Source organism: Sciurus vulgaris (genome assembly GCF_902686455.1).
Source record: "Sciurus vulgaris genome assembly, chromosome: 10".
NCBI classification, from domain to species: domain Eukaryota; kingdom Metazoa; phylum Chordata; class Mammalia; order Rodentia; family Sciuridae; genus Sciurus; species Sciurus vulgaris.
Genome location: NC_136470.1, coordinates 7,743,137 through 7,767,091, shown reverse-complemented (window position 1 = coordinate 7,767,091; position 23,955 = coordinate 7,743,137). Strand labels below are relative to the sequence as shown.

At 44.6% G+C, this 23,955-nt stretch overlaps 1 protein-coding gene across 1 annotated transcript; it reads left to right on the top strand.

The window, feature by feature from the left end:
* Window positions 1–3,528: 3,528 nt before the first annotated feature.
* RIPPLY3 (ripply transcriptional repressor 3) lies at window positions 3,529–14,158 on the top strand. Its single transcript, XM_079100474.1, has 4 exons — window positions 3,529–3,867; window positions 4,769–4,841; window positions 9,411–9,478; window positions 12,659–14,158. Exons 1-4 carry the CDS (start codon window positions 3,764–3,766, stop codon window positions 12,987–12,989), a joined length of 576 nt encoding a protein of 191 aa, XP_078956600.1. The 5' UTR covers window positions 3,529–3,763; the 3' UTR covers window positions 12,990–14,158.
* The last annotated feature ends 9,797 nt before the right edge of the window (window positions 14,159–23,955 follow it).

The window sequence follows — 23,955 nt, the reverse complement described above, 5'->3', positions numbered from 1 at the left end:
CAGAACGATCTCCTCTTGAGACCCCTAACTTTACGGCATCTGCAAAGACCCTTTTTCTGGGTGAAGTCACACGCACAGGTTCCAATGGCTAGGACTTGGACTTGTCTTCTGGGGGCCACTGTTCAACTCACTGCAGGTGGAATGCCATCCCAGGGGAGCTCCTACCTACCGAGTGCCACCTGGGGTGAGACTTCTGCTTTCCACAGTCTCCCGTGCTGGGTGTTAGCTGAGAGTCTATGATTAAATTGGACAACTGCAGAGTACTTCTTCATTTTATTCTGAGACTGTGGTCACATCCACACCCTCCCTTCTAAGTCTGTGCCATCAGGTCACACCCTCTTGCCCAGTAGCCTCTGGGTGCAGCTATCCACTCTTCATCCAGCCTAAGCGTAAAAACTGGCCCATCTCCTTGGGTCCTCGGGTCATTGTTTCCAAAACCTCCCTTGTCACTGTGATTAAATAAATCTGCTATGCTTTTTCTTTGTTAAGCTGTCTTGTTGTAGAAGTGTTGGCCATGACTTTTATGATTAAGGAGGACAGGTATCATCCCTTTGTGTTTCACCAGCAGGATTACTCAGTCTCCAAAAGGTAAAAACCACCCAAGGGCCCACCTACAGAGAAAGGAATGGATAAACAAAATGCAGATTTCATAATGTACCTACAATTGCATAGTATTCAGCCTTAAAAAGGAAGGGAATTCTTATATGTTGCAATGTGAATGAATTTCAAGGGTATTGTGCTAAGCAAAATAAGTCAACCACAAAAGACAAATGCCATCTGATTTCACCTGGTATCTGTCTGAGCATCCACCTAGACCTAGAGTCAACTAGAGCAGAGACAGAAAGAAAGGTGGCTGCCTCGGCTCGGTGGGAAGGGGAGATGTCAAGGCGCTGTTTAGGAGTTTTGGCTTTACGACACAAAGCGTGCTAGGGATGGATGTTGGGGTTGGTTGTACTATGTGAATGTGCCCAATGCCACTGAACTGTACCTTCATAACGGTTAGGATAGTAAATTTTAAACTATGGTTTTTTTTCACAATTTTGAGAAATGAAAAAACGTAAATAAAAATTTAAACAGTCAACAAATGTACCTCTTTTCCCCATGGAATAAACATTTTTTTCTTTTTATTCTTAAAGAATCTTGGGCCTGTGATATAGTTCAACGGTAGAACACTTGCCTCACACACACACTGGGCCCAAGGTTCAATGCCCAGCATCACAAAATCTTCTAGAAAATAACACATCAAGAGCAATAATAACACTTTGTAGCTTCCAAACTCCCTTCCAGAGTGGCATGTAACTCCTTGGAGTGGATAACAGGAAATACAGCCTCACTAAACAGAAGGAAAGGAAATTCTCATTTCCCTGCTTGTCTTCAACACTGTTTATGTAAAAATATTCTGCCCTCTCAGATGTTTTGACTTTTGGTATCCTCCTCCTAGGCCACCGGAAACCCTCAGGGTTAACATCTCTATTCTTTGTTTCTACACTGTCACTGAAAGTCAGCATATGAAAAAGGATTTTCAATTAAAGCCAGTTCAGCAGGAGATAGAATCTCCATTTAATTATTTCCCCATCACAACCCAGGCTGAGATTTACTGCAAGTTCTTCAGTGTTTACCAGTTTATAAATCAGGAGTCTAATGAAGTTCCTTCAGATGTCTTTCCCTTCCCTCAAATCACTTCTTCTATCCTAAAGATTTGCCGTGGTCTCCAAACAGTTTAAAAAGCAATTTTACTTGGCAATACAAAGTCATCCATTTCAACAACCTTTTCTTTTCATTACTGTATCTGATTCTTTTCTTGTTTTTTTTTTGTGGTGCTAGAAATGTAATCCTGGGCAAACACTGTACCACTGAACTAAACCCCAGCTGCCCTTTATTGTATTTTAATTCCTCTATCTATAGAAAAACTTTCTTGAAAACTCACTTTATCTTACAATGAATTTATTTTTCATTAAAACATAATTTTAGATTTTAATTAGGGCTTATGTAGTTACATTCTACGTCCTTGAAAACAGATTATCTACAGAGATTATTTGGAACTCTTCTACTAAGAAAATTTGTTTATTCTCCCTGTTTTTTCATTGTGATTAAATACATCGTCATTCCTATTTCAAAGTACACTTTTAGTATTGACATCGAAGTAGAATCAGCAGCTCTACTGGTGGACACAGGTGGACATTTGTAAGTCACACAAAATGTATTATCAAACTTTCTCAGAAAGCTCCCTGATTACAAGGACCCCAGCTGCCTGGAAAACCCAGCTGTCCTGTTAAAAAACGCTTTTTACAGTGCACTGTCGCTTAAGGTTCTTAGCCTTCTTCCACCCCTCTCCATTATAATCGAGGTCTTTTTAATCATTTGTATAAAATTACTCACCAACTACCCTCCCCTTTTTTTTGGTACCCGGGATTGAACTCAGGGGCGCTTGACCACTGAGCCACATCTCCAGCCCTATTTTGTATTCTATTTAGAGACAGGGTCTCACTGAGCTGCTTAGCGCCTTGCTTTTGCTGAGGCTGGCTTTGAACATGTGGTCCTCCTGCCTCAGCCTCCCAAGCCCTGGGATTACAGGCGAGCGCCACCGAGCCCGGCTATCAATCCCACCCCCCCCCCCGCCCCTTTACAGTTTGCCTTTAATCAGGATTATCGTTGTCGAAATATTCAAGAAAAACTGTGGAAACATTTTAATCCCTTAGGGAGACTTTTTTAAATCCATAAATTTAAATCATGCAAAGTAGGTTCCTGCGCTCACACGCAGCATCACCGGCGCACCGCAGAGCAGGTCTGGGTGAAGCGAGGAGCCGCAGAGCTAGGTGGCGAGGCACTTGGACTGCTGCGCGCCCGCGCCCCTGGGCTTGTCCCCAGGTCCCCACGGCCGCTCCCGCGGGCCCCGAGCTGGCGCTGTGTTCGCACGCCGAGGCGCCCTGGGCCGGCCCGGGGCTCACCGGAGAAAAATCCCACCGACCCCCCAGGACCCGTATGAAAGCCACATTATTTTCCAAGGCCCCCACGGTACTCTAGAGGGACACCTTCGTCTAGCCCTGTCCCCTCCGCGGCTCTCGGTCACCTGGGAGCGTCGCGCCCTCCCTACACTCCCTTGGCCGCAGGTTCGAGCACACACGTCTGGGCGTCCGAGGCATCCGCGGCCCAGGACTGAGGACAGCGCGGGCTCGCGGGTCCCCAGGGTCCCCAGCTGTCCCCCGACCCCGCCGCCGCCTTCGGATGGTGGGACTGAGGTTCTCCGGGAACCTAGGGGCTGGATGCTCGCGGGTCAGAACCCGAGGGCCTCGGGACCACAGAGGCCACGCGGCGAGCGCCGGGCTCCCCCATCCGGAGGGGGCGCGCCCGATGGGAACGCTCGCCTGGCCCTCCCTCGCCCGGCTTCCCGTGTCACTTCCCGCCGCCCCGTCCCCTTCCCGAGCTTCCTTGCCCCCGCCCCGCCCCGGAGCCCCCTCCCCGGTTTTCCTTTGTCCCCTCCCCACCTTTGCCCTGGCTTCCCGAATCCCCTGCTTGACCCACACGCTGCCGCCACCGCTCGGCCACGAGGCGCCTCCCTAGAGCTTTTCTTGTCCCCACCCCGTCCTCGGCTTCCTGTGTCCTTCACGGGACTTTGGCGGCTCCTTTCTCCCCGTCCTGTCCCCGCCCCGCCCCGGCTTTAAACCTGGCGCGCCCGGCGCGGGTAGGTGAGCGCGCTCGCCGGGCGGATCGAGGCGCGGTCCTGTCGCCGGCGCCGCTGGAGGGCGCGAGCTCCGCCCGCACCATGAGACCCGAGCCGGCCGCCGGAGCCTGGGAGGCGCCGGGGCGCGTCTGTCACTGCCCCGGGAACGGTCCCCCGAGGCCGTCGTCGCCGCGCCAGCCCGAGAGGTGAGAGTGTCTCCGCGACCCGGGGGGACTCCTGGAGAGGCACGCGCCGCACTGGTACCCAGAGCGCAGCAAGCTGGATGCTCTGGCGTCGCTGAGCACCCCCGAGCCCGGGCGGAGTCCCCAAGCTCGACGGTGACGCCTAGCAAGTTCCTTAGCCGGAGACCGAGAGGGCTACAACGCTCTGTGGGTCCCAAGGCACAGTTCTGAACTGCAGAGGCCCAGAAGGTACCTGGCCAGGAAATGGACCTGCGTTTGCGTTCCTAGCAGATCTGAAAGTTACTGGGCTGGAAAACACTGACGTCTGGGGTCCCTAAAGGAGCCTTGCAAAGGGATCCCCTGCACTTTGGCTGTCACAAGGTGATAGTCTTTGTTTTCCCTGTGCTCAGGGCTCAGCGTTGGCCATCCTTGGGCACCAGCCCTTTTCAAAGTAGTAAAAATTAAGGAAATCAGATTAGCTGGGGAAGTAGGGAAGGGTAGTAGTCCAGGCAGCCTGAGTGGAGGAAACAGATCTCTCCTTGTGTCTGCTGGAAACTCTGTAGAATCATCTCTGTAGAATCAGGATCCTTCAATGAGAAGGAGGTGAGGTTGAAACTAGTGACAAAATAGCCAGTTATAGTGGAAAGATCCTGAGCTGAAGAATCCAGCCAGGATTAGTTGGGACAGAAATTCTTCAACTAATGTGTTCCCTTTACTTATAACGTCTAATTGAAGGCAGAAAACAGAAATATACAGGAGGGAAACACATAAGTGACACTCATCCAACCACAGGCTGAGACTCTGAGGGAACTCTGTCTTTGACAGACACTAGAAATAACAACTCATCATATTTTAAAAGACGGCGTCCCCAGCACTGGGGGTCCAGGAGCCTGGGATTCATTCTCTCCTGGTACTTGCCTTCCAGTTCCAGCCTGACACTGTGGAGGCCTTGGACGCAGACTCCAGGAGATGCAGAGCTGACCAGAACTGGAAGCCTGGTAAGGTTAAGCGTGGGTGTTCTAAGTAATCAGTCCAGGCAGAAAGTGACAGCTTCTCTAAAATAAAGGACCTTGAAAGACCTCCTCCCCCACCCCTTCCTTGGTCATCTAACCTAGAAATACCTCAAGGTCTGGGAATTGGAGTCTGGGAGAGTAAGATGTTAATCAGACCTGAGTTACAAACAGATAGGGCTCCTGTTGCTTCTCCTTTCTTGGAAAGCAAAACCCCTATGGTACAGAAGTTTCTTGGAAATCGTAAGGTATGTCTTCCATGTTGGGGTTTCCTCTGCAAACCTGCAGGTAGAAAGGGGAGGGGAGAAGACTGCCACCGGAGAGACAAGCTGAGTGTCATGCCATTAGCAGTGGGCTGGTGCCACAGTGCAAATAAGGGCAGAGTCTCAAATGAAGTGCCCAGAAGGTGCGCTGAAGCCCCCACCCGCCGTCTGGCCCTTTCTGAAGTACTTTCCACCCTGTCTGCAAGCACTCCTGGGATAACTCATGTTGTCAGAGCAAATACACTCAACAGAGGGGCTTTGTGAACAAAGATTAATTGCCACTATTTTTCTTTTTTTTTTTTTTTTTTTTTGGTTACCCTACATAGGTAACTAAATTGCTTTTATATTTATTGAAGTAATGACTTCCTTTCATTTGCTATATTTTAAAATGTAACTTGATGGCTTGCTTATTTATTTATTTATTTATTTATTTTTGGTGCTGGGGATTAAACCCAGGGCCTTGTGCTTGCTAGGCAAGCACTCTATCACTAGGCCGCACACTGGGCCCTAATATGATGGCTTTTAAAGCACCTCTTTTAAATTAGGAGTTCATCTGGCTAGGAAGAACTGTGTATTTGATTTACATAACATATGTGGCCTATGGTTTAATATTCAGTTATTTGTAGTATGGTAAGAAAACTTGGGTGTGAGAAAGCAGATCTTCACCATATTTTGATATTTATTCTACTTTATTCAACTGATCTGAATATTGGAAGTTTTAATTCAGTTACTATTATTTAAAGAATGATGCAAATGAAATCTATAGCAAATTAATTAAAAATTTTAGCCTATTTTTTTTCATACTGGGAATTCAACCTGGGGCCCTTAACTACTGAGCCACATCCCCCAGTCCTTTATTTATTTTACTTATTTTGAGACAAGGCCTCACTAAGCTGCTGAGGCTGACTCTTAACTTGTGATCCATCCGCCTCAGCCTCCTGAAGGTCGCTGGGATTACAGGCGAGAGCCACTACACTGGCTTGCCTAAACTATCCTTAAATGTAATATACAAATAATGGAAAATAGTTCCTTCTTGTGCATTCTAACAAGTTTTTAAAAAGTAGTATTTTAAAGGAGAGAATATATGTTTACAATTCAATTCAATTTTCTTTTAAATGAAATGTACACATAGCATATTCGTCGTTTGCAAGAATAAAAATACAATAGCACGCAGGACTTGGTGGCCCACTCTGTAATCCCAGCAACTCGGGAGGCTGAGGCAGGAGGATTGCAAGGCCAGCCTCAATACACTCTGTCTCAAAATTAAAAAAAAAAAAAAAAAAAGGACTGGGGATGTAGTTCAGTAGTAAAACGCAACTGGGTTCAATCTTCCATATCAACAAAAGTAAAATTAATTTTTTTAAAAAAATACTATAGCACTCTGCCTAATGGCAGTAGGATCTCCCCCTTTCTATTACGACGAGAAAGCCATTTGTGATGAAAGTGAAGATTCCTTGCAAAGAAATATTAAGCCGCAGCGACTCTAGTTGACTGTCAGTCTGCCACACTGGATGAAGCAGTTACATCCTTGGGTTTGGATGGAGGTGGAGATGCTCCGTGAGGGCTGCAGAATTTGCAGCCCTGTTCCCCTAACCCTAATCCCCACTGCCCCCGCCAGCCCTTTGCGGAACGCAAATTGATCGCCGGGGAAACTCAGCACAGGACTGTAGGCGCAGCGGGCAGCCTTAAGGGAACGGTTCTTGCTCAATGGCGCCCTCTCCCGACACCGCGGCAGAAGTCTTCGGCTCCGGGCCCCTGTACAGCGTTTCTCAAGAAATGCCATTGGCTGGGAGCGGAAGGGGTCAGAGTCTGGAATGAGGCCTGGGGACCTCCGCCAGGGCTGCCCGCAAGCAGATCCAAATTAGAATAAAATCTAAATCTGGGGCTGGGGTTGTGGCTCAGTGGTGGAGAACTTGCCTAGCATGTGTGAGGCACTGGGTTCGATTCTCAGCACCACATATAAATAAATGAATAAAACAAAGGTCCATCCAAAACTAAAAATGATTAAAAAAAAAAAAAATCTAAATCTGAGGGAAGGCTCCACGTGGTGCCCCTAGGACCCCTACCTCCCCTACCAAGAAGACAATGGATAACAGCTCAACATTAAAAAATAAAAAATTAAAAACATTTTTATTTCTGGTGCTGGGGATAGAACCCAGGAGTTTCCATATGCTAAGCGGGTGCTCTGCCACTGGGCTGTAGCGGCAGCCCCCAGCTAATCCCTTCTTGACCTCTACTGCATTTCCTTCCTGGCTACTTAGTCACACTGCCAGGGAGGTGATTTCTGGAAGATGTCAGAGCTGGTCCCTGAGACTGTCCTTCCAGGCTCCCACACCGTAGCTTTAGCTGGTCAGAGGCACATGTCCCTAGCTAAAGTCTCCGCTGGAATCCACTGTCTGGATCTTAAGAAAACACACATACCTTAAACACAGTGTTTAACTTGAATTCATTTCTGTTCCCATTAATTATCAAAATGTGACTGTTGAGACTTCTCCCTCAGTGAGAAAGGATCTTAAATAAAATCTTTTGGAAAATAATCAGAATATTTATAGCACTAGTATTTTAAAGCAGTATATGTTTGTGGGGCACAGTTTTTAAGCTTTATGAAGGTGTACTGTACATTTCAGAGTCTAGTTAGAATCAGATTCTTTCAGGAAGATATGCTTTCTCCGGGATGCTTTCCACTGCTTTTTATTGTCTCCCAGAGTTTGAGTTGTTGCATATCCTCTGTCCTATCACGGGGCATGAAGTTCTCCTCAGCAGGACAGATTGTTTGGGTGGAAGAGCAAGCTTGAGTGATTAGGGGTAGTTTATAACCACAATACAACTTAACACAGAAGTAATTTCCTGTAGGCTCCAAAGCCTGAATAACAATGCACAAGATCTTATTCCAAAAAACTTCACTTTACTTCCCTCAGCTAATCACAGTTTATTATAAAAATATGACTGATAACTCAAGGTCTGCAGAGGTTTCCAGCAGACCAGTTTTCTCACAGATGTACACACACACACACACACACACACACACACACACACACACCCCAAGCTTCCATAGGAAAGAATGGCATGAAGATCAACAGTCAAACTCCTTCGAGTCCTTTCTTGCAGGGCCAGAGCACGTTTTGTCTCATTTCTAATCTGATTCCCACTAGTGTCTATGGAATCCAAGCACTTGGGGTTTCTGACCACCTCTCCAGCCATTTCAACCCATTTGCATTCATCCCAGACTGGTCCATCCCAGAATGCCTCACATCCCCCTTTTCACACTGACTAAGGTCACATGGTGACTCCTGACCCTTTAGACCCTTGGATAACCTGGCCAAATCCATTTGGGTCCAGCACCTTCAGGAGTTTGGTTAGAACAGGATCCACCCTGGACAGGCAGAGGGTGACCATCCCCTCAGCTTCCTGGTCAGCAGTCAGCAGGGACCAGTCCGGCTCTCTGCATGTTTCTCATCCTTATTAACATTGTCCTCAGTTGCCTGGTCTCAGATGGAGCTTCCTTCTCTGCGGCTTCTGATACGCAAGTGGCCACAGGCCCTTTGCCTGTGCTGAGGGCCTGTGGTTTACTCCAATCTGCCTTTCCCTCTCTCCCGCTGGCTTTTAACTTCTGCTCACAACTTTACAATCTCCTACCCAGACTGGTGCCTCCAAGCCCTTACTTCAAGCCAGCCCATGAGCAGCTCTCAGTGGCCACCATTATCCTTAAAATACAAACATGATTTTTGAGCTCCTCAGCTCAAATATCAGTCTCCAGGATCAAACCTGAACTGAATAGTGGGTTTTGAAAGAGTTCTAGGATCAGGACTCAGCCTCCCTTCAGAGCCCTCTGACCATCACAAATGTCTCATTCATTTCACACAGGGCTCTCCCATCTGCATCCTCTACTTTCCTCCCCCTCTAACTGTGATGCTCTGCTCTCCAGGAGTAGTCTCAGAATTCTTACCCACATGCCAAGGATATATCCCTGTGGGGCCCTAGAACCCTTTCCTGGTCCCCTTCCCCACATAGAATCAGGAATGTCTTGCGGTGTTATGTTTTGTAGAATAGTTATTTGTACGCATATGCAGTTCTCCCATTGAACAGCACCTGTGCTAAGACCCTGAGTCTGTATTAAAAGCCCTCACAACACCTGGAACATTGTGGTAGAAGGAACTGCCTGATACTGTGAGATGTTTGAAATTGGTACTGATAGTAACAATTGCGAACTCCCTCTATTTTTCTTTAGAAACTTCAAGATGGTGCCTTCAATGAGTCCTTGGTTGTATCTGTGTATGTGTGTCTGTCTTTACAGTGTGAACCTGCGGGGCAACAGCAGACTTTGAGATCGAAGGGGGTCTTCGGGTTTCAGCATCCTGTCAGGTAATTTATGACTTCACGGTAAGAGATTCATCGTTTCCTTTTAACGTAAGCATATATACACATTAGTATCTTCAACTGTACACATTTCAACAAAGTAGAAAAGAATTCAATATAGTTTCCAATATTTCCTAGTTTTCTTATACCAAGGAGCTTTAAGGATCTTTGTTGGATTTCTGGAATCCACGCACGCATTCCTTCATGTACTTAATGCTTCAGCTGCAAAGCAGAACTGGCCTCTCTCTTTTCTTTATACCCCCATCGTATATTGTGCTTTGTGTTCAATTTAGTTACGTAAGAATTGTATGTGCATAGGTAGTTATTTCCTTAGGCCCTGAGGTACATTTCTATTTCCCTCCTGGTATATAAGCGAATGTATTGTCCAGTGCCAAGTAGCTCTTCAAAATGTGTGTGTTGAGTAAGGGGGTGGATGCTGGGCACCGAGCACGCATGTGACAGCTTCTTCCTCCAGCAGCTCCTGGCTGTCTGTTCCTGCGGTGACCAGGACTCTCCCTGCCATATCCCACTTACATTTCATTCATTTTAGGCAGGTGACTCACGTTCTGGGCTTCTATCTGTCTCTCTGTCTCTCTCTTCCTCTCTCAGCCTTCCCCTCTCCATCTCTCACTCCTCACTTCCTTCATCCGAGGACACCAAGCCTGTGCTGCCAGCTGTCCTGGTTCCCCTGGAAGGCTGGAAAACTTCAATACGACCCAAAGACACTCTTTTCTAGAGATGAAATTGAGAGTCTCTCAGCCTGGTTAGTGTGGTTTTTGAAGAGGAATTGTTTCTAAGTGTCCCCGACATCCATGGTTTTCACTCCTTGTAGAATCGTCGAAGAAGCCTTTAAAAACCCAGTTGCCTGGATGTCCCTGCAAGGGATGCCGATGCACCTATACTCGGGAAGGGCCCGAGTAGCATTTGTGTTTTTACAGGGTTGCCAACTGATCCTAGGGGGCAGCTGGGGTTGAGAGCCACACCCTACCCTGTTCCCTGCAAGAATCCCTTTATCATACCCCAGCCTGCAATCGCAGGCACTGCTGGGACTCCCTAAGCTTTGATTTGCTGACAATGCTGCATCAGTGTCACTGTGCACTACGAACTGCAGTATTATTTATTACGATTCATTTTAGATTATTTTGTAAATTTTTTTTAGTTGTAAATGGACACAATGCTTTTATTTTATTTTATTTATTTTTATGTATTGCCGAGGATCGAACCCAGTGCCTCATACATGCCAGGTAAGTGTTCTGCCACTGAGCTTCAGCCACAGCCCCTATTTTAGATTTTTATTGTGGAAAATTTCAAACAGCTGGGCACAGTAGTGAACACCTATAATCCTAGCAACTTAGAAGGCTGAGGCAAGTTCGAGGTCAGCCTTGGCTTTATAGGGAGATCCTGTCTCAAAATAAAAACGAGGAGCTGGGGATATAGCTCAGTGGTAAGACACCCCTGGGTTCAATCCCCAACACGGACATCTCAGAACACCCATGCAGCCGTCACCGGCCTTAGTGATTATTGTTAACATTCTTCTGACCTGATCATGTTACCATCTCCCCAGACCACTTTCTTTTTTTTTTTTTTTTTTTTGGTACAAGGATTGAATTCAGGGGCCCTTGACCACTGAGCCACATCCCCAGTCCTATTTTGTATTTTATTTAGAGACAGCATCTCACTGAGTTGCTTAGCACCTCACTTTTGCTGAGGCTGGCTCTGAACTCACAATCTTCCTGCCTTAGCCTCCCGAGCTGCTGGGATTACAGGCGTGCACCACTGCACCCAGCTGTTGTTAACATATTTTAAAGCAAACCCTGGACATCCTACAAGTTCCCCTGCAAATACTTCAGCATAAACCTAACTTTTAATATGACCAAGACCTAAGCTCTGCTTATATATCTGTCCTAGAATTACATAACATATGCATCCTCTCTGTTGCAGTCTTTTAACCTCAGGACTGTGGACACTTTGGGTTGGATAATTCCATGTTCTGGGTCTGTCCAAGGCTTTGTAGGATCTTTAACAGCATTCCTGGCCTCTGCCCATTAAATATCAGTAGATTTTTTTTCAATTGTGATAACCAAAAATGCCTCCAGATATTGTCAAATGTGTCCTGGAGGTTGAGAACCACTGATCTCTTGGAAACTTTAAAAAGTTACAATTTGTCAAGCTTGTTTTCTTTTTTTCTTTTTGGCAGATCTTGAGATAGAAGCCAGGGGCTCTTTACCCCTGAGCTACATCACCAGTCTGGTTGTTCTTTTGTTTTTGTTTTTGTTTTTTGTTGTTGTTTTTTAATTTTCAAGTCAGCACCTCACTAGTTCGCTCAGGCTGTCCTTGAACTTGCAATGCTCCTGCCTGAGCCCCTCCAGGTGCTGGGATCACAGGTGTGCACCATGCCCTGTGTATACGGCACACCACGCCTTTGCTCCTCTATCCAGAAGGGCGGTGTTGAAATCAACAGGAATCAGTCGAGACCCTCTCACTTCCTGATGTTCACAGGGAACCGGCACGTAAATTAATAGATGAGAAGTACAAGGACAAGAGGTTGTGGGGAATATTTAAAATACACGTGGCTTGAATCCAAATCCCATGACAACTACCAACTTTTATATGTTCAAGCTTTTTTCTTTCTCTCTTCTTTCCCCCTAAGCACTTCTTTTCTGTTTTGGCAAAGCCAGGGACCTACCCCTTCAGGTTCTCTTACAGTAATATCTGGAAAATTAGCTGCTTCTAAAGATCAGAGTTCAGAGCGAAGTTTCCTCCAGAGCCCAGAGGGTTACATTTCCCTTGCTCAAAAGGTGTGTGTGGGGGGGGGGTTGAGGCCTAACCTAAATGGGTCATCCATTATCCAGGAGGACTCAAGTTCTCTGTTTGATCAGAGCGGGCCTATTTATTCTGGAATCCAGTGTCTTCAGCAGCCTGTTCCCTTTGTAGAAGTGCATCTTTTCTGGACTAAAAATTTATTTGCTCATTCAGAGTTCTGAACTAGCGTGGGGCTCATTACCAAGTCCCTTATCTAGATGCCCATAGTTCCATGTTCCAGTGACTTAAAATCCACTGTATGTAGGGAAGGCAAAATCAAGACAGGAAGATCGGGGAGTTAGCTGCTTCTGGGGAAAAGAGTCCTCTAGCAGTTTAGTCCTATTTTCAAGTTGATTAATGATGTACTTGTTTCTCAAATATTAGACTTTATTTACCCATTTCAAAGCGTCAAGAATACCTGCGGAGCTCCGGGGAGCAAGTGCTGGCCAGTTTCCCAGTGCAAGCCACCATTCATTTCTACAACGATGAGTCTGAGCCCGATTCAGACGAGGAGGAGCAAGAGGACATGCAGACCTACCATCTTCAGTGCCACGAGTCCGAAGGTGGCCAGGAAAGTGGCCTGGGGGGACAGGGCAGAGGAGGGCTGCTAAGCCCACCTAAAGGAAGGGATGGCTTGAGGGGTGGCCTCCACGGTAAGGGGCAGCTCCCTCATGGTGACTCTCCTGGGGGCAGTGAATGCTTCTCATCCAAATGAATTGGGTCTCTCCCATGTCGGCCCTCCAAGGGGTGGGCAGCCCTGGGCCCGCGCTGCAGGACCCTTGCTCATGTCCTGGGGACAGCCCTGACAGGACATGGCATCTTCCACTGAGTATTCAGAGGCTGGGGACTTCCTGCACTGCCTCTGCTCAGCACACTGAGAAGGCAGCTTTTACTCTTTCTCCTGCGGGTGATTCTTTGTTAGTGCGCTCAGGCACCTTTGAGCAGAGGTGGGACAAGGAGGTCTGTGTCCACACAGGTTGTTGTCAGCATTCAGCGGTCACTCAGCACCGGCACTCTCCTGACCCGGTTATACGGGATCTAGACTAGTTAATGGACTGGTAACCCAGGCCTGCCTCTCACTTAAACGCAGTCATGATTCAGCTCTCTTTGCCTTTGTGAAAACAATTTAGATATTAAGTCCCAATTTCAACCTATTGTCCAACATTGATTTGGTTGCCTAGTAGCATTCTGAAAAAATTTTTTCCTTATGACAAAAAAAAAAAATCAAAACACTGGATAATTTACATAAGAGAATCAATAAGAAGATATGGATTTCTAAGGAATAATTCTTGATAAAAATGTATGTGATAATTGTAAAGGGTTGTGTGTATGAATCCATAGGTTCTAGAGTTAACCTTTTTAGTTGGTGACTACTTTGGTCTTGTTACTTGAATGAAATAACATTTTCCAATTAAAGTGTCTGATGTAAAGTTATTTTGTATTTTACTTTTCGAAGATCAAAAGTGATTCCTTGAGGTTTTTTTACTTAATTATCCTACTTAGAGTTGTCTTCCTATGTATAGCATATGACGTAAATTTCTACTTAAAATAAATATTTTGAAAGAATGTTTGACAATCATCTCGTTTTGGATAAGATGTTCTTAGACTTAGTCCTTGTGTTGAAGTTTTTGAGGATTCTTTTATAGTCAACACTTCTAAAATTAAATTATTTTTCAGAATGTAGATAAAAAGTATAGAAAAGAAAATAAAATGGCCGATGACCTCGCTGCCCAAAGAACCCGTTCATATTTTTTTAAAGGAGAAGTCTGTGCAAATATTTTAACAATCTAAACAGTACAGAAAAGTAAACATCGCAAGTAAAAGTCATCCTTCCCTTTTCCCATTTCTTTGCCTAAAAGAAGCCAGTGTTAGTTGTTTTTCACTGCTCTGCCCTTTTAAAAAATGAAAGTTTCTTTTTTGCTTGTTTTAGTTTTGTTTCATTTTCTCCTTTTAAAAAAATCTTTTAAGTTTTTTGTTGTATTTAAACAAATGTGCGTTTTCTGCTATCTTTTTATTTTATTGTTTCTTTAACCTGTTTAAAGTACCTTTTTTTTTTTGGTACAAACTTAAAAACAATTACACCAGGGCTTCTTCAAGAAAGGATTTGAGTTGATCTCCTATTTTGCAGGGCTTTTGTAAAACAGTCCTAGAAGTCTTACCCCAGCTCCTTCACGTGATGAGTGAGGTGAAGATTGAATAATCACGCTGGCTTTGTTTAGTTTTCTTAGTGAATCAGTTTTACTGAGAACTGAAATGTAGTTCAATCACCAGTTTATCATTGAGAAACCAAACCCAGTCTGAATTGTAATGGCACCAGACGCCAGAATTTAAAATAGGCTGAGCGGTAGTTTTCTAAAATTACTTGGAATTGGGCCAACTCAGTGCAAATACCGAGAACAAGACCCTTCAGCCTGACTTTCATGACACTGAGCACCAGTGACCTCAGGCCCTGGAGCCTCACTGGACGTGAGGCTACATGGATTGACCAAATAAAGTCCCAAACTTCCAAGCTCATCAAGTTAAAACAACAACAACAACAATTGATTAGCAATTATCAGTTGTAGGTATGAACGGGTTCAGAGTGGGATTTCAACACAAGCCCCCATGGAACCCAGTCTCCCTGCTCCCTCAACCCTAGGGGTCTCCATTTGGCGCACAGTTGACTTGCAGCTCCTGCATTGAGAGAGAAGGTGTGGCTCTGGTCCGACTGGCCTACTTCACAGGACCTCCCGTTCACTTCACAGGACCTCCCGTTCCATGTGTTTTATGGTAGATGACTGGATTCCGTTCTTCATGGCAAATGATATTCTGTGTGTCTGCCACCTTCTCTTCGGGCATCCGCCCCACGATGCCACCCAGGTGGATCCGCCTCTCAGTTGCTGTCACCCATGCTGGGATGACAGCTCAGTGGTAGAGAACTGACCCAGCTCCAGTGATTCCCCAGTACTGAGGGGAAGCCCATCGGCAGATCTGAGCAGAGGCTGCCCTGGGCACCGCCTTGTGCTCTTCAGTTCTCCAGCTGCATCGCCCTCTCGCCTTGCACCCCTCTTTCCCTTTCCCCTTCCATTCCTTTCCTGCAGTAGCTGGCCTGACAGTGGCGCGGTGACTGGATTTCTCGTGAGGTGCCATCCCTATGTCTTTTCTCTGAAATGGTTCAAACACTGTAACCAGTCCAGTGCCAGAGCATTCACCTGTAATCCCGGCGACCTGGGGGGCTGAGGCAGGAAGATCTCAAGTTCGAGGCCGGCCTCAGCAATTTACCAAAATCTTGTTTTAAATCTTTTACAAACGACTGGGGATGTAGCTCAGTGGAAGAGCATCTGCCTAGCATGTGTGGGGCCCTGGGCTCAATCAAAAAAAGTAAGTCATCCAGGCAGCCACTCCAATAATGGTTAGATTTCTCTCTCTCTCTCTCTCTCTCTCACACACACACACACACACACACACACACATAAACACACACACACATTTATTTTTTAAAAAAAGAAGTAGTTTATGCTGGAGGCCGACTTCTCTGACACTCCTTCTTTGACTGGTTCACAGAAAGTAACCCCCGATGATGAACCTCATTATCTGAAGCAGGTTCTTGCCACTACCAGGAGCTGAAACACTTTCCCCAGACTGTCCACAAACCTCCTCGCTACAGCCCAGTTTCCTCTAGTGGGGAGCTCGTGAAAGCACATTTCAATTTGTTGCCACATTTTTCCCCGTTTGCTATTTTGAAGGGGTTTTACCGGGGATTGAACCCAGGGCCTTGTGTTTATGAGGCAAGCACTCTACCAACCGAGCTATATCTCCAACCCTTGAACCAGTTTTACTGTGGTGGGTGGAAGAAGTGTTTTCCCTGTGTTATGTTTTTGAATTTTCTATTAAAGAAGGATTTACAAATAGACAGCGAGTTTATCAGCAAGTTTAGTAAATTCTATAAAATTCTGTCTTGACCCTTGCATTATTTCAAACATCCAATTGATAGTATCTGAGGTGTAATACATGCTTTGCTTAAGGTTCAAAGATAAAAGACTCAATGATTTTTTTTTTAGTAATGTATTTTTTTTTTGCTCTTGTCATTTCTTTTCACCTTGTCATGTGGCTGATTATGAGCTTGCCATAAAAGCAAAGTGTCCGTCTTGCCGTTGTCTTGTAGTTTTCTTGTGTTCCTATTCCCTGCATTATTTTTGGTTTTGTTTTGGTACCAGGGATTGAACCCAGGGGCACTGAACAACTGAGCTTCATCCCCTTTTTTATATTTTTTATTTTGAGACAGGATCTAAGTTGCTTAGAGTCTAAGTCACTGAGGCTGGCCTCAAACTTGCGATCCTCCTGCCTGAGCCTCCCAAGTTGCGGAATTACAGGTGGGCACCCCCACATCTGGCTTCCTTGAATTTTCAACTCAATTTCTTGAACAAAAAAAAAAATTTAATTGAGATATAATTCATATACCATATACCTTTTAAATCATCCAATTCAGCATTCTTAGTATATTCATAGAGTTGTATAACCATCACTTCTAATTTCAGAATTTTGTTACCCCCAAATCAATTGTTATAATATGTAATTAACATATAATAATATAATATTAATATATTATATATAATAATAATAATAATAATAATAATAATGTGTCACCCCTTACACCTCAGCAGTGGCTTCCATTTCTCCCTTCCCCCATTCCCTGTCAAATACTAGTCTACTTCCTATTTTTGTGTCTTTCCCCATCCTGGGCATTTCACATAACTGGAACCATACAATCTGTGGTCTTTGCCTTTGGGTTCTTTCACTTGGCAGTTGTCAGGCTGCATCCATGCTGTACCACGTGTCAGGGCTACATTCATTTTCATGACTAAGTAATATTCCATTGCATGGATATACCAGATTTCACTTACCCATTCATCAGTTGATAGACATTTGGGTTGTTTTCACATTGTATATTTTTATTTTAAATTTTTTTTCTTGTATTTATAGATGAACAGCATGCCTTTATTTCATTTATTTATTTTTACGTGCTGCTGAGGATTGAACCCAGTGCCTCACACATGCTAGGCAAGTGCTCTGCCACTGAGCTACAGCCTCAGCCCTGTTTTCACATTTTAGCTCTTATAAATAATACTCCTGGGATCATGTGTGTATAAGCTTTTGCGCAGACACATGTTTTCACTTCCCTTGGTGACATACTTTGGAGTAGGCTCGCCGATCACCTGGTAACTCTTTAATCAAGGAACTGCCAGACTGTTCACCAAAGCAGCCGCCTCTCCTAGCATTCCCACCAGCACTTCGGAAGTTTCCAGCTTTTCCTTATCCTTAGTAAGACTTTTATCATCTGCCTTTCTGGTGACACCTGTCCTAGTGGTATGCGGTCGTGTCCCACAGCGGTTTCCGCGTGCATTTCCCTAGTAAAAAGTAATGTTGAGTGTCGTTTGTGGGCTTGGTCGTTCAGGTATCTTCCGTAGTGGAATGTCTATTTTAGCCCTTTGTCCACGTCTAACAGGTTCTTTGCCTTCTCATTTTGAGTTATAGCGATTCTTTACGCATTTTGGATACTAGGCCCTTACCACACATAATTGGCAAATATTTCCTCCCCTACTGTGGTTGGCCAGAACTTCTTTTAGGTGAACGTTAATTTAGTTACATTTGGAAAACACATAAATTTTTGATTAAAAAGAAAAGTGCCAGCTGCCCTCCTACCACCTGGTCCCTCTGCACGCTCCCCAGGTGGAGACCCCTTTGCCTTGGGGGCAGCATGTGGCCACCTTTTCACTCACACAGACTGGATTTCTACGCAGTTCAGTTGCCCGACTCAGGAAACCTCGATCTGAGTAAGGAGATAAGTATTTGTTTTGCAAATTTCTGCCAAGAAGTGACAGTACCTCATAGATCTGCCCGCAGGCCCTCAGCACACGGTGTCTTCGGGGGAGAACAGAATACCTGCCATCAAGGAACCTACAAAAGTTACCAGTGTGAGGGGTTCCACGAAAACCACGCCAGACACGGGAAGTCACATAAGGGAGTCTATTAAGCAAACAGAGTGTCTCCCTGCAGGTGAGAGAGAAAATGAGAGGAAAAGAAAGGGAACGAGAAAGGGTGTGCACTAGAGAGAGTGGAAAGCGAGCAGGAGAAAGAAAGTGAGTCAGGGGGAGAGAAAGGCAAGAGAAAAGATGGCGGGGTAGCTACCATGAAGCAGGTGAATTCGCCGGGCTAACAGGGGACCAACATCGGAGAAGGACACTTGCAAGCTGACTGATGAACCAATAGCCAGCCAGGATGTTCACAGACTGACAGTAGTTGGTGGCAGGGAAATGGCTGCAACAGAAAGGGTGGGAGAGCAGCTTTGTACATTACAAACAGTGTGCACCCCACAAGCCAAGAGGCCCAGGGAATGCACTTTTCATGACTTAGAAGTAAATTCTGGTGGGCTTCATACAAAAGAACTTGAGACTATCTTAGATGTTAAAGTAAGGCCTAAAGTTGCTCTCTGGAAATACATACGTGATCACTAGTTCTCTTTATATTCCAGAGGTCTATTTGAAGAGTATATTTAAAAGTATAATCTCTTAGAAGAAAATTCATAGCAATTTTGTTATAAATGTCATGAAGTCAATAAAGGTTCCTTTTTCCCACTAAACTGGTTTTTCAATGTAAACTCTTTACTGAATAACAATACACTGATAGAAAACTACAGATGTCATAAGCTTGGTGTGTGTGTGTGTGTGTGTGTGTGTGTGTGTGTATATACATATATATGTACATATATATATAATTTTTTAAGCTTGGTATATTTTTGCAAGTTAATATGCTCATGTAAACAGCACTCAAATGAAAACCAGAACACAACCAGTTTCCCAGAATGACCCCTGGTTCTCCCTTCTAGTCTCCACCTCCTCCAACATTGCAGTTTTGATTCGCCTGGTTTTGAACTTGGTTATCAATGGACTCAAATGGTATGTGCTCTTGCGTCTGGCTTTTTGCTCTAATATGCTTCTAAGAATCGTCTGTATTGTAATGTGAAATTGTACAGAGCTCAGTCTCTGCTGGATAGAACTCCCTTGTGTGAATAGATAGCATTTATTCCCTCATTCTCCTATTGATGAATATTTAACTCCTTTCCCACTTGGTGAGTACTAGAAAACACTCTGCTTTGCCGGTCCTGTATGTGGTGGTGGGTGCACCTATGGGCCCGGGGCACCTATGTGTTGCTAGGATGTGAAGCAAGGAAACAGTTTTTGTAAGTCTACCTGCAGCTTTGGTGTCCTCAAGTCAGAAAGAACTGAAGAACTGGGGAGATGTGAGCATGGACCAAGAAGTCCCAGGAGAAAAGAGTGAGGCTATCAACACGGCCATTCCCTTCTGTAGGTCTTTGAAAATCAGTTTGAGCTCAGAGTGTCATGGGGGCCAGCGAGTGACCATGGTCACAAGGCTCTGAGTTCTTTCTGAACTGGCCTCTTGTAACAGGATTTAGGAATGTACTTCTTTTGGGGATGGGAAATGAAATGAAAATGTGAAAGGAGACCTGGGATGCTTAATCCCACAGAAGATCCTGCAGAAGTCTAGAACTCTCTTCTGAGGTTGTCACGTTTTCAGGAACTTACTCAGGCTCCAGTGAACTCTCACACTCAGCTCCTCCCTCGACCCACAGACAAAACCCCAGTCACAGAAAGCATCACATCTGAGAACACAGCCCATATCTTACAAAAGGCTCCTCTCCAGCAATGAGCACCGGTCTTCCTGGCTTCCCGCCTCTGGCTGGGACAGCATCCTTCACAAGACTGACTTGCACTGACAACGGGCCACCTGTCACCACTCCTACCTGTTTCTATGGCCCTGCTGTGCTAATAATAGAATTTACTGAGGTTTCCGCTACTTTACTTTGTGCCCTGAACAACCAACTGGGCTTTTGTTTCATTGGTTAAGCAGTTTAGTTTTTTCTGTGATAGGACAATGCTATATCTGGGCAAAAGGAAAGACGTTCTTCACAGAAACACGAGAGGGAGGATTTGTCACTTCCTGCAGTCCGAATCATGCAGCATGACTCATTTTTATAGAATTGCTAGTGAAAGATCAATGCACTTTTTGATGATCATGAAAATAATGAATATTAAAACATTGAAAACAGTTTTGAGTTCCTTAGAAGACGATTGTTGGCCAATCTAAAATACAACATATTTATTTATTTATTCATTTTTCTTTCCTTTCCTTTTTTTTTTCAGTACTGGGGGTTGAACCCAGCATCTAAAACATCCTAGATGAGTGCTCTGTCACTGAACTACATCAGACCCTTTTAAATTTGTTTTATTTTTTATTTTTAAAAATTTTTAAATTTTTTAAATTGTTCTATTTAGTTATTCATGACAGCAGAGTGCATTTTGATTCATTGTACACTAATGGGGTACCACTTTTCATTTGTCTGGATGTACACAATGTAGTCACACCATTCATGTAACCCTCCACGTTTGTCACATTCCACCATCTTTCCTTCTCCTGTCCCCTCCCCTCCCCTAAATTCTATTTGGAGACAGGGTTTCACTAAGCTGCCCAGGTTGTGTAAATGCCACATTGTCTTATCCATCTATCTGTTGATGGACACCCAGCTGATTTCGAAACTTGGCTATTGTGAAAGTACTACGGTAAACATGGGAATACAGACATCACCTGACATACCGACTCATGAAAATACTCAGAAGTGGGATGCTAGATCTCAATTTTAAAAAGACAAATAGTAAATATTGGCAGGGATGTACAGAAACTAGAACCCTTGTATGTTGCTGGTGGGCCTGTAAAATGGCCACAACCACCTTGCAAAAGTTTGGCAGCTTCCTTAAAAAGTTGAATACATGTGACACCAGCGACTTGGGAGGCCAAGGCAGGAGGATCACAAGTTCAAAGCCAGCCTCAGCAATTTAGAGAGGCCCTAACCAATTTAGCAAGACCCTGTTTCAAAAAAAATAAAATAAAAAAAAAGGAACTGGAAATGTGATTCAGGGGTTAAGTGCCCCTGGGTTCAATTCCTGATACCAAAAATAAAAAGTTAACAAAAATCTACCGTACAACCTAGCAGCTCTACTCCTAGGAATCTACCCAGGAGAATGAACACGGGTTCACACTGAGACATTTATGCGGATGTCCTCAGCAGCTCTACCCATGAACCGAAACTGGAAACAATCCCACTGGGCATCAGCTGGTAAGTGGGTATGTGAAATGTGGCATAGGAATCCCGCCCTTATTAATGGTTGCGTGTTCCGTGGTTTTAACTGTCTGCGGTCAAACAGTCCAAAAATATTAAAAGGAAATTCCACACGTGGACAGTGGGTGAGTCTCGGTTCTGTTGGAGTGGTGTGCGCTCGTGCACCTGAGCAGTGTGGCTTTAGCTCTGAGCGGGGTGATGAACTCTCATGCCGTCTTGCTTTGACAGGAGCCACCCTTTGTCCAGGGTACCCACACTGTGTATGCTGCCTGCCCATTAGTCACTGAGCGGCCCTCCTGGTTGTCAGGTTGACTGCTGTGGCACGGCGGCGCTTGAATTTGGACTATCTGAGGTTTCAGGCGTCCACCTGGAGGGTCTTTGGACATGTCCCCTGAGAATAAGGAGGGACTAGTATATATTAGTGGACCAGTGGGTATTATTCAACGCTAAAAAGAAATTAAGAGCTGACCTTGAAAACCTTAAGGTGAGCGAAAGGAATCAGACACAATAGGTGACAGTGTGATTCCATTCACAAAAAAAGTCAGAAGAAGCAAATTTAGAGCGACAGGAAACAAAACTGGTGGCTTAGAGCTGGGAGTGGGAAAGGATCAACGGTAAAGGAGCACGCGGAAGCCTTTTGGGGTGGTGCACGCATGGTGAGATTGTATTGTGGTGAACGTTGCACGTTCTAGCAACTGACAACGATCTTTAAATGGTATGATGTCAATAAGTGAATACATAATATATAAATTACCCCACAAAAAGTTGTTTTTAAAAAGCTTAGACATTTAATAAAACAACATCTGTTTTTTTCCCCTCTGGCCGCTGAGCCACAACAGGAACAATGTAATTTTTTGGCGAATTTTAAATATTTAAAAGTAACCCCAAGGAAAATGTTCTAAAAAAATAGCACTTTTACGCAACACCTCTTAGTTTCAACTCTCTTGGGTTTATTCATCAAGTCTTGTCTTCTGAAGACAGGCAGTCATGACCTCTGAGCCATCCATCACCCAAAGGTAAAGAGGTCCCAGGTATTGTTCTAGGATAATGAGTTCAATTCCAAAGTAAAACACCCAGGGAAGACGTGGGGCCCAGACCCAGGTCACCTTTAGGCAAGATCTTTCTGTCCTATGTTCAAAGCACATTTCTCAAATTACTTTTGCTCAAGATGAGGTTGTTAAAGAACATGGTAGGACCAATACCCAAATTTAAGTTAGGCCTACGATGTGGGCTCTGGAGATCAACAATACCAAGCAGTAATGGCCACTGCTCTTGTAACTGGGGCTCTCTAGATACATCCAACACGACACCTGGAAATTCAATGGTTTTATATAGCTTTTTACCACAGTATGTTGATCCCTTGCTATACAGTCACCACACAGGATGTTACAAGACAGTTTTAAATTTTTGTTTTAAAATACATTTCCTATCAACACATAACAGATATGGAAAAGCAAGCAAATCGTAAGAACTTCCTGCCTTTCATGGATAACACACCTTCCACGACACCAGCTGGCTGCCTCACTTACTCTCCGATGGTAACCATTATTTCTAACTTTTTTTTTTTTTTTTAATAAAGTTTAGATTTTATTGACGGCATTGTTGATTTATGTGTAACATAGTTTTCCTATTTAGATCACTTGAAAGCAACTAAATATTCTAACTTGTAATACTATAACTCTTTTGTTTTGCCCAATTTTAATTTTATATAAATGGTATCAGTCATGCAGCATGCGTTCACTCATGCCTGGTTTCTTTCACCTGACCCTGTAGATAAAAGCCACCCATTGTTCTGTGGCATTCTATTGTAGGAATGTCTCAGTATTTATTTATCCATTCTATTGATGTACATTTGGATAGCTGCCAATCTTTGGCTATTAAAAACATTGATGCAATGAGCAATTCTTATGTCTTTTGTGCCCATTTCTGTTGAGTATATCTGGGAGTGTCCTGGATCATGGGGTCTGTTATGGTTAGTTTTAGTATAAATCATTTTATTTTGCTAAAGTCTTGAAAGCCTCTTGAAGTGAAATCAGGGTCAACATACCTAAATGCAGAATTTTCCCAAATATGAACACACATCCATTCCCCTTCAGAGCCGACTTGAGCAAACACTGTTCTAGGCAGCACAACCGAGGGTCAGTCACGAAGCTGCCAGTTTGCAGGCCCCACAGGCATGTCTGCGGAGGACATCACCACCCTCAGGCTCAACCTGCAGAGTCGTGCCCGCCCCGTAGGGCTTTCCAGGCATCCCCACAGGCTCCCTGGGTGGAGTCTGAATGAACGTGGCTTTGGTCCAAAAAGAAACATTGTTCCTTCCATTTCCCCCTAAAGTCCGGAAATCAGTTTACTTTTCATTAAAAAAAAAAAAAAAGTCCAAGGTAATTATGAACACATAGTACCCGGCTGTCTTTCAGTTCCAAGATGACACTTCTCTGCTGTTTTCTGGAGCTCTGTGGCCCTGGGTCTCCAGCAGGGTTTAAGGCTCTCTGGACTGTAGCCAGTA